The sequence below is a fragment of the Arachis ipaensis genome, chromosome B3, assembly GCF_059453495.1.
Source record: "Arachis ipaensis isolate K30076 ecotype BB chromosome B3, ASM5945349v1, whole genome shotgun sequence".
Lineage (NCBI taxonomy): Eukaryota > Viridiplantae > Streptophyta > Magnoliopsida > Fabales > Fabaceae > Arachis > Arachis ipaensis.
Genome location: NC_142438.1, coordinates 29464777 through 29475489, shown reverse-complemented (window position 1 = coordinate 29475489; position 10713 = coordinate 29464777). Strand labels below are relative to the sequence as shown.

At 44.5% G+C, this 10713-nt stretch overlaps 1 protein-coding gene across 1 annotated transcript; it reads right to left on the bottom strand.

The window, feature by feature from the left end:
- Window positions 1-985: 985 nt before the first annotated feature.
- On the bottom strand, window positions 986-6430 carry LOC148570157 (uncharacterized). The gene is made up of 5 exons (XM_088506876.1): window positions 6132-6430; window positions 3992-4403; window positions 3119-3742; window positions 2549-3040; window positions 986-1549 (listed from the first exon to the last, which is right to left on the bottom strand). The coding sequence occupies exons 1-5, from the start codon at window positions 6428-6430 to the stop codon at window positions 986-988; spliced, it is 2391 nt and encodes a 796-aa protein (XP_088363002.1).
- Window positions 6431-10713: the final 4283 nt, after the last annotated feature.

The window sequence follows — 10713 nt, the reverse complement described above, 5'->3', positions numbered from 1 at the left end:
ATTGATCAACACTTGATGCCTGGAACGGAGCCGTTTTTTGATGGCTGTGATGTTTTGTTCCAGGCCAAGTCGGTGTATCGTGCTCTCCTCCGGTCTGCCGTTGTTGTTCGGAAGGCTGAGCCTGTGATGGCTCAGGTCGGTTTGCTGGACAAGAAGCTTCGTCATTCTCATGCTGAGGTAGCCAAGTTGAAGGGGGAACTTGAGGCTGCCGAAGCTGCGAGGGAGAAGGCTGTGAAGTCTTCTGAGGAGGCCGGGTCAGAGATTCTTCGACTTGCCGAGGTTGAAACTTCGCTTCTCTCTCAGCTGGCAGAGGAGCGGCAGCGGGCTTCTGATGTAGGTTCTCAGGCTGCCATGCTTCTCGCCGAATCGGAGGCTCTAAAGGCCGAGGTTGCTGCCTTGAGGAGGGAGAAGACGGAGTTACTAGCTGATGCGAAGGACGCAATTGCGGCTACCGAGGAAACGATGAGGGCTCAAGCTTCAGTGCTGGCTCCTGGTGTGGATATGTCCGTGATGGGGGCCTTCAAGACTGTTCGCGATGGCCAGATCGTTGATCTCGAGTAGCTTTTACTTTTATCTCTTTGGATTTTTTCTTTGAACTGTGCTTTTGGATATTTTCGGATGGTCGGGGGCCGTGTATTTTGATTTTGGAACACTTTATTTTTGTTTTAATGGTACTTTATCGGCCGTTCGGGCCTTTTGTATGTTCTGTTTGTTGTTTTTGGGCCGTCCGGGCCTATCATGTATTCCGTTTTAGGCTATTTTGCTCCCTCAGACCGTCGTTTGGTCGGGTTTTTTCATGGATATCCGCGTATTTTGGACCTGGGGGGTGATCAGTTCCCCAGTTGTGGCCGTGTTTTCGTTCCGTTTTTTGGGACGTTTAGGAAAATATAAATAGCTGTTTTATTGATGGTTGGGCCTCGTTAAAACCCTCCATTGGTGGCGGGAAAGAGTACCCGAGTTTAAAACTTAGATGAAATAAAAACACTTAGAATTTGCATACAGGTAGGAGAAGTACAAAAACATAGATGAGGGCAAGGGTGCGACCTTGTGGGTTGGTCTGGGCGTAGTATCGTCGCAAGTTGGCGGCGTTCCATGTTCTCGGGACTTCGTCGCCACTGAGCCGTTCGAGTTTGTACGCTCCTTTTCCGATTACGGCCTTGATTCTGTATGGTCCTTCCCAATTGGGGGTGAGCTTCCCTTCTCCTGGGGTCGGGGGACCGATGTCGTTTCGTCGTAAAACGAGGTCGTTGGCCGCGAATTCTCGCCGGATGACTCCGTGATTATATCTTAGGCTGATTCTTTGCTTTAGGGCTAGTTCTCTGAGATGGGTTATGCTTCTTGTTTCGTCAATAAGGTCTCGTTCTGCTTCCTCGTCGTTACCTCCGACCGTTTTTCTGGGGCTTGGGTCTCCGATTTCTACCGGGATGACCGCCTCAACGCCGTATGTTAGTCGGAAAGGTGTTTCTCCCGTTGTTGTTTGGGGTGTGGTTCGGTATGACCATAGGACCGATCCGAGCTCGTCGGCCCATAGTCCTTTGGCTTCGTCGAGCTACTTTTTAAGTCCTTTGACGATTATTTTGTTCGCGGATTCCACCTGTCCGTTTGTCTGAGGGTGTTCTACCGAGCTGAAACGGTGGGATACATGTAGCCCCTCTAAAAATTCTTTGAATTTTTTGTCGGTAAATTGGGTTCCGTTGTCCGAGATAACGATCTCGGGGATCCCGAATCGGGTGATGATCTGTCGCCAGAGGAATTTTCGGCATTGGGTTGCCGTTATGGAGGATAGGGGTTCGGCTTCAATCCATTTAGTGTAGTAGTCTATGGCGACGATGAGGTATCTAAGCTGGCCGGGTGCCGTTGGGAAGGGTCCGACGAGGTCGATGCCCCAAGTGCCGAACGGCCGTTCTGCCGATATGGTGCTGAGCTGGTGCGGTGTGGCTTGGTGGATATTGGCGTGCCTTTGGCATTTGTCGCAGTTTTTAACTATTTGTATGGAATCTCGGATAACCGTGGGCCAGAAGTAGCCTGCTCTGATGACTTTTTGGGCTAAAGTCTTGCCCCCGACGTGGTGACCGCAGCAGCCTTCGTGGATTTCACGGAGTATGTACTCCGTATTCTCGGGTTCTATGCATTTGAGCAAGGGCTGCGAGAATCCGCGTTTGTACAGCTGTCCTGCGACAATGGTATAGTTGGCGGCTTCCCTTTTTATTCGCTTTTCTTCTTTGGGATCTGGTGGCAGTGCTCCATTGAGGAGGTATTGCAGGATCGGGTAGGTCCAAGATCTCTGGTTTGAGATTGTCAGGTGAGCGCTGATTGTTGTTGACACGGAAGGTGTCTTAACGACTTTCTGGATTAACGATTTGTTGCCGTGTCCGGGTTTGGTACTGGCTAGCTTGGAGAGTAGATCTGCTCTGGCATTTCGTTCCCTAGGGACGTGCCGTATGGTGACGTGTTCGAATCCTTCTCTTAGTTCGTTTACCTTGGCGAGGTATTGTTGGAGTAGGGGGTCTCGTGTCTGGTAGTCTCCGTTAATTTGGGAACTGACTACTTGTGAATCGGTATTTACTTCTAGGACCTTTGCTCCGACTTCCTGGGCTAAGGAAAGGCCTGCCAAGAGGGCCTCGTATTCTGCTTGGTTGTTTGATACCGGGAATTCGTATCGTACCGATTGTTCGATCGTGATTCCGTCTTGATTTTCGAGTATGACTCCGGCGCCTCCGTAGGTGGAGTTTGATAAGCCGTCGACATGTAGTTTCCATGAATCGGGGGTAAGCTTTCCCGGGGTCATCTCGGCGATGAAGTCGGCCATAGCTTGTGCTTTGATTGCATTTCGGGGTTCGAATTTGATCTGGAATTGAGATAGTTCGATGGACCATGCTAGCATTCTTCCGGCTAGGTCGGGTTTCTGCAACACTTGTTTGACCGCTTGGTCGGTTCGAACCGTTACGGGGTGAGCTTGGAAGTATTGTCGTAGGCGTCGGGAGGCTGTAAGGAGTGTGAAAGCTAGCTTTTCTAAGCGTGAGTAGCGGGCTTCCGCGTCCTGTAGGACTTTGCTTATGAAGTATATGGGTTTTTGTTCCTTTTTCTCGTTTTCACGGACGAGTGCTGCTGCGAGTGCCTCTTCCGTTATGGAGAGGTATAAGTAAAGTGTTTCCCCTGTTTGGGGTTTGGCGAGGATTGGTGGTTCCGCTAGGACCCTCTTGAAGTGTTGGAATGCTTCTTCACATTCCGTCTCCCATTTGAAGGGGGCTTCTTTTTTCATTAGTTTGAAGAAAGGGGTCGCTTTTTGGGCCGATGCCCCGAGAAAGCGTGACAATGCCGTTAGTCGGCCGGTAAGCCTTTGGATGTCTTTAAGGTTTTTGGGGCTTGTCATCTCGAGGATGGCACGACATTTCTCTGGGTTTGCTTCGACTCCGCGTTGCGTAATCATGAAGCCGAGGAATTTCCCTGCCTCCATTCCGAAGGCGCACTTTGCCGGGTTGAGTCGCATTTGGTGCTTTCGTAGGGTGTTCATTATGACTTTGAGGTCGTCGGTTAGTTGTTCGCCGGATTCGGTCTTGGCGAGCATGTCGTCTATGTAGACCTCTAATTTGTTACCGGATAAGTCTCGGAATATCTTGTTAACCAGTCTTTGATAGGTTGCCCCAGCGTTTTTTAGGCCGAAGGGCATTACTGTGTAGCAGTACGTCCCGTCTGGGGTGATGAATGCTGTTTTCTCTTCGTCTGGTCGGTGCATCGGAATCTGGTTGTATCCGGAGTATGCGTCCATGAAGCTGAGGTATCGGTGACCGGATGCGGCGTCTACCAATCCGTCGATGTTTGGTAGGGGGAAGGCGTCCTTTGGACAGGCTTTGTTGAGGTCCGTGTAGTCGACGCACATTCGCCATTTCCCATTAGATTTTTTCACTAGTACGACGTTGGCTAGCCAAGTCGTGTAGGGGAGTTCTCGGATAAAGTTGGCCTCGAGTAGGGCTTTGACTTGTTTTTTGACCTCGGTGGCTCGGTCCGGTGACATTTTTCTTCTCCTTTGTGCTATTGGTTTGGCTTTGGGATCCACGGCTAGACGGTGAGACATTAGGTCGGGGCTTATTCCCGGCATGTTGGCCGGTGTGAATGCAAACAGGTCCCTATTTTGTTTCAGGAGTTGAGAGAGCTCCTCTTTGAGGTCGTATGGGAGGTTCCTGTTAATGAAGGTGTACTCATCCTTGGTTTGCCCTATTTGTAATTTTTCCATATCCCCTTCTGGTTCTGGCCTGGGTTGGCCGTCTTGTCGGGCATCCAGATCGGCTAGGAATACACCGGCCGCATCCCGTGATTTCTTCCTTAGGGCTAGGCTGGTGTTGTCGCATTCGGCTGCGACTTCTCGGTCTCCGTGGATGGTGCCGACGGAGCCGTCGTTGGTTCTGAATTTCATAAGGAGGTATTTGGTAAAGATAACTGTGGAGAAGTTGTTGATTGTTTTCCTTCCGAGAATCACGTTATAGGCTGTGGAGTCTTTTAGGACTACGAATTCAGATAGAATTGTCTTCTTTTGGCTGCTCGTTCCTATGGTGATGGGGAGTGTGATTGAGCCGTCTGGTTTGAGGAAGTTGTCTCCGAGTCCCGTGACGCCGTGGCGGTGTGTTTGGAGGTTGTCGTTGCGGAGTCCGAGTTTATCGAAGGCTCCCCGAAAAAGGATGTTTGAGTCTGCCCCGGTGTCTACTAGTATTCTTCGTACGAGTCCTGTTCCGATTCTAGCTGAGATGACGAAAGGGGCGTCCTCGGCTGAGGTGCCGTGTTGGCAGTCCTCTGGTAAGAATGTTATCGTATTGTCGGCCGCGGAGATTGGGACTTGGTTCCTTACAGCCATTATCTTGAGGTCTTTTTTCATTGTTAGTTTTGACTTGCTTGATACGTCTTTGCCTGTGATGACGTTCACTATGATGGTTGGATCTTCCTCTGGGCTTTCCCTCGGGGGTTGCTTTTGGGTTCTCGGGTTGCGTCCTTCCCTCTCCGACGACCTGTCTCTCTCCGCGCGTCTCGGTTCTCTGATGATTTTGGCGAATTCTGGGAGTTTGCCGTCTCGTATGGCTTGTTCAATGGCGTCTTTAAGGTCGAAACAATCTTGTGTTCTGTGACCGTAACCTCGGTGGTATTCGCAGTAAAGGGTCTTGTTGCCTCCTGTCCTTTCCTTGAGTTGCCGTGCTTTCGGAATGATGCCTCGATCTGCTATTTGGTGGTATACCTCGGTAATTGGTGCTGTCAGGGGCGTGTAGTTTGAGAATTTGCCTATTCTCGGTGGTCGGCTGGTCGGCCTGGGGTGGTCCCGTTGATTCTCTTTGGGTGTTGGGTTTTGGTGAGAAGCCGAGTTGCCGCGCTGGGCGTTGCCGTGCTGCCGTTTGTTGGCGGCAACGACCTGGCTGACTTCTTCGTCGTTTATGTAATCTTTGACGACGTTCTGGATCTCATGCATGGTCCATACTGGTCTGGTGGTGAGGTGTTTGCGAAAATCTTCGTTCATTAGCCCATTGGTCAGGCAAAGGCTTGCGACGGAATCCGTGAGTCCGTCGACCGTTAGGCATTCGTCGTTGAAGCGGTCGAGGTATTTTCTTGTGGATTCTTCTTGTTTTTGCGTGACCCCTAGTAAGCTGATGGGGTGTTTGGCTTTGGTGATCCTAGTAGTGAACTGGGCCATGAACTTTCGTGTAATATCGTGGAAGCTGGCTATGGATCCGTTCGGGAGGGCGTTGAACCATTTGATCGCTGGCCCGGCGAGGGTTACCGGGAAGGCTCTGCATCGGACCGCGTCGGCCGCTCCTTCTAGGTTCATTCTGGCCTCAAAGGCCGTTAGGTGTTCTTGGGGATCCTTAGTTCCATCGTATTTCATATCGGTAGGTTTGTCGAAGCCTTTGGGGAGTTTTGCCCTCAGGATTCTTTCTGTGAAGGGTGTAGCTCCCATTATTGTATGGTCGTTCCTCGTGCGTTTGGTGTTTCGGTCCCTCCGATCTTCGTCTGAGTAGTGTTGATAACTCAGATCTTGAGAAGCGCTGCGGTTATGTTTCTTGTTGTATCGCCGTTCTGGCGATTTCTCGCGTCTGTGATCGCGTGTTGAGCTGCGACCGTCTCTTCTGTCGTGTCGTCGGGTTGGCGACCTTCCGCGGCGAGATCCTGATCTGGAGGTTGCATGGCTTCCGTGCTCGTTGTTATGTTTTCCTTTATCGGTTATCTTGCCTTCGAGTTCTTGGACTCGGAGGCAGAGATCCTGGATGATCTGCGCTGCTCTGTCGCTGGCTTTTTCAGGATGTCGTCGGTTCGTGATGTCGTGATCGTTCGCGTTTTGAATAGTGCTTGCTATTCTTGCTTGGTTCGTTATTTCACGGTGCTCGGGGGTTGGGTTAATTGGTTGAGAGTCATCCTGGCTTGAGGGGGTTTCCTCCAGGACGTCCCCCATTGGGTCCAGCTGGCGCAGGATCCCCACAGACGGCGCCAATGTACGAGATGTCTCTGGTACGGTTTGAAGGGTGGATCAGGAACCCGCGGACAGTGCTGGAGCCGGGTCGTTTGACGGGAGCAATGGGAGTGGTACCTGCAAAGACACTCCGACGCTCAAGTCAGAATGGATCTAAGAGGTAGAAAGTATGAGGAATGAATGAATACCTGGGGGACCTGGGTCCTCTTATTTATAGGTGATGGTGAATATCTTATCTTATCTTATTTGGTTAAGATAAGAGAGATATTTGGGTTAGAGGCTTTGAAGGGCCGGTGTTTGGGCCTTCGGGTTGAAGCGGGTTGTCTCCGGGTAACCGAGTATGCGGGATCCGTGGGTCGGATCCGTAACAAGATAAAAAATTAAATTTTAAATTTTAAATAATTGAATTTAATTTATTTGAAGTGAGGTCATTTAAAATTTAGAATAGAAGTATATTATATATAAATATAATTGTTTTAAAAAAATTAAAATTTTAATGGGGCAAGTAAGTGCTCTCCTCATTTCCTATGTAGGTCCGTGCCTAGGGATGGCAAAATTTTTCGAGACGCGGGGATCCCTGCGGGGACTGTCCCAAATGGGGATCCGATTGTGGAGAATTTTTCTCACGGGGATGGAGATGGGGGACAAAATTCTCCCGAAGCAGGCGCGGGGACCCGAGCGGGGATCCCCGCTCCGTCCCCGCTATTCTCCGAAATTTATGAATTCCTTGAATTATTCTTAATAGTTTATTTCTCATATATGTTTTTTAGTCATTTCTCACACACACACACACATATATATATATAGAAACCCAAAATTCCTAATCTTTATTTGCATAACCCCTCTTTAATTCAGAGATCCCTAAGGCTGTCCATACTCCATCCAACCTCTCTGCAATCACCCCCTTGTCACCCTTCTCACCGCATCGTCACACCTCACCGTGCCATCACCCTTACCGCGTCGTAATTTCTATTTGCGGCATTCCCTTTCGTAACTCTGCCGTCGTGTCCATTCTCCTCTCTGTTACCGCGTCTCCCACCTCGTCCACTGCTTTTTCCTTTGGCTCGTCGTTGCGTCCCCCCATTGCGTTATTTCGAAAGAAGTCACCATCGTGTCATTTAGACTTTTTGTATAAAATCTTGCAGTTTTTATATAAGATAGATACTTGTAGCTCTATTCATATGAAAATTAATAATTAGTTAGAACTATTATGTAGATAGGGAATGGGATCCCCGCGGGGAATGGGGCCCCGTGGGAATGGGGATGGGGAACAATATTCCCCCACGACGGGGAATGGGGGCGATTAAATTTCTTAAATACTCTCGTCTTAACATTTTTACATATAAACCTGGAAAATGATCATTCCATTATCAAAAAGTATTTTTGATAATGCCACTTTAAATATCATTTTTTGGCATTGTATGCTTTTACGAATTTATAAAAAGAAAAAATGAAATGACATTATCAAAATAAGAATTATGGCAATATCATTTCCTATAAACCTAAATGCCTAATTTTATCTAGTGATGATAATAAGGTTTGCAACTGTTACCGCTGGTGGAGAAAAGCAGAAATGCAAGGCAGAGGAAGACTACGAAAGTAAACAATTTAGAAACCCAATCAGCCATGTCAATGGGAGAAAGACACAGAGATCCGTAAAGCGGAGGGAGTGAAGTGTGTTATGCTCATTACGATGGAGCATACTATTTATATAGTTCCGATGACAAAAACCTATATAATGTGTGAAAAACCCGCTAATTGTTCTTTTTTTTCTAAGACGATAAGTTTAGTTAAAATATAAATCTATGATATTTAGTTATTTTCAAATCATATTAATTTCTACTTCTTACGTATTTTAAACAAAAAAAAAATTTAATTCTTAAATCAGATCAATTCTAGTTTCAAAAGTTCTGAACAATTCGTATACATTTGGAATCATTCGGACCGTGGCACATCCCCTGACCCTAACGGGCTCATGACAATTGTTGACATCTAAGTAAAATTAAATAAATAAATCACAGAAACGGGGAAAATCCCATGAAATAGAAAGAAAATAAAAGGAAAACTAAAGTTATAATTTTAGATAGATATAGAAGAATGCAAGGTTACGCTGTGTATGAAATTATATTATAAATTACATTTAACAATCGTGTGTAAAAATATGCATGAACTTCGTAGGGAATTCAGTTAGATAATATCCAATATTCTTCTATTTAATAAAAAAATGTAAAAATATTAAGTATAAATTTAAAGATATCAAATGATATACGGACTGCAAATTACCTAAGATTCCACAGTGCCGGCTTTGATCGGCCGGTAAGAAGACCAAGTCATGCTTAATTGCTTATCGTGCATTCTCATATATATTCCTAGGCTAAGTTTTAAAATAGTTGGATGAGAGATATGCCTTAATAGATTAACAAAAAGGAATTATCTAGCTTTCTAATCTATTTCAAAACTTTTAATGATATAAAATTAAATTGAATTCTATTAAAAATTAAATTTTAGTCAAAATTAAATTAAATTTTAATATTTAAAATAAATTAATAAAATTATTAAATTTAATTAAATTTTAATATTTAAAATATTTAACAAATAAGTTAAAATTTTATATTAAATATATTTATTATTTATTAAATTATACAAAATAATTAAGAGTGGTAATTTTTAATTAAATTTTTTTAATTAAAATTTGTTTACCTCTTTTAAAAAAAATAAAAAAAAATATAGAGAATATATCTAATGAGGATGAGTTGTTTTATTTATATGAGAATGTGATAATGCAATTATTATTATTGAAAGTTCTACGTCCATGTAAAAATTACATTGATGTTATCCAAGTATCTTCCACTACACGCGTTTTACACTTGTTTGTTTTACATGCGCCTCATATAATGTATATAACGTAATCCTTCTTTTGCGTGATCAACCTTTCTCAACATAAACATTGTTCTCTTCTCGCGTTTTCTTTCTTCTTCTTCTTCGATCTTCTTCTTCTTCTCTTCTGTTCGCATTCTTCTTCTTGTTCTTCTTCTTCTTTTTCTTTCTCTTCTTCAACCTAATTAAATTTGTTGTTCTCCTCTGGTCACGTCATTTTCTCTGCATTATGGATCTGGATTGACTTCAACATAATTAGCTTCGTCGTTCTTCTTCTTCTTCGTTTTCTTCGTCGATATGCACTTCTGAATTGAAACAATGAATGAATCAACTTTAAATCAGTTGAATGAGTGCGATTTGGATAATTCTTCTGAAACGCATCAATTTGATGAAGTTTGGATTATTGAATTTTGAATCGAATTCAATGGAATGCAATTGCTAATTTTATTTGAATTGAATTGAATGGACTGAGGTGATCTGTATCTGGATTGAATTGAATTGAATTGATAATATGTAAATTGTAGACAGAGTTGTTTCAAATTTGGTTTTGTATAATGGTTTCGTTCACTGTGAGTAACTATTCGGTTCGGTAAGTACTATAAAGTTTCACCATGTCCATGTGTTCGGTTCGGTATGCAGAAAGGAGTCTAAAAAAATTAGATGAATATATTCTGTTTTGTTCCCTAAGCACTATATAATTGTTTCACCGTAATTAAAATTTTGGTTTACCGTATTTAAGATTTCGGTTCACCGTGCAGACCAACTGTGTTGTGGATGAAAATTTTGTCCCAAAGGTGGGAATGATTTTCAAGATACTAGAAGAAGCTGAAAAGTTCTACAAACATTATTCCAAACTTGCCAGTTTTTCTACAAAAATAAGGAACACGACTCGAGACGGAGACAAGATTAAGAATCAACTAATTGTATGACCAGAGAGGGGAGGTGGAAATCCAAGATATCTCCAACTTTGAAGACAAACCCTTCAGCTGGGTTAAATTGTCCGGCCAGAATTTACGTACATATAATGAAGGATGTTGGTCTTTAGACAATTTCCAAGTTGTTTTGAATCACTCACATCCTTGTTGTCCAAATCAGGCTGAGATGCTCAAACAACATAGAGAGCTTAGCATGTTCGTCCGTCGCACCATCGAAACCCACGAGGAAGCCAAAATTAGACTGAGCAAAACTTACCAATCATTTGTGACAGCAGCTGGCAGCCACGGTGAACTAGATTTTATAGAAAAAGACGTTAGGAATTACATCACAAGGGAAGTACGGAATATTTTCGAAGAAGACGATGCGAAAGAATTTGGGAAGTACCTAGTGGGGTAAGTCTTAAAGTTGTCTCTAACGTTTGAATCGTCCTATTTAAGTCTCTAACGTTTTAA

What these genes read in the sequence shown, in the direction of transcription:
- LOC148570157 (XM_088506876.1), bottom strand. Translation starts at nt 6,430, where the DNA reads ATGGGGGACGTCCTGGAGGAAACCCCCTCAAGCCAGGATGACTCTCAA. An exon ending in CACCGGACCGAGCCACCGAG is followed by an intron (nt 3,743 to 3,991) that starts GTCAAAAAACAA and finishes GGATACAACCAG; the next exon opens with ATTCCGATGCACCGACCAGA. An exon ending in AAGTAAATACCGATTCACAA is followed by an intron (nt 1,550 to 2,548) that starts GTAGTCAGTTCC and finishes CTTAAAAAGTAG; the next exon opens with CTCGACGAAGCCAAAGGACT.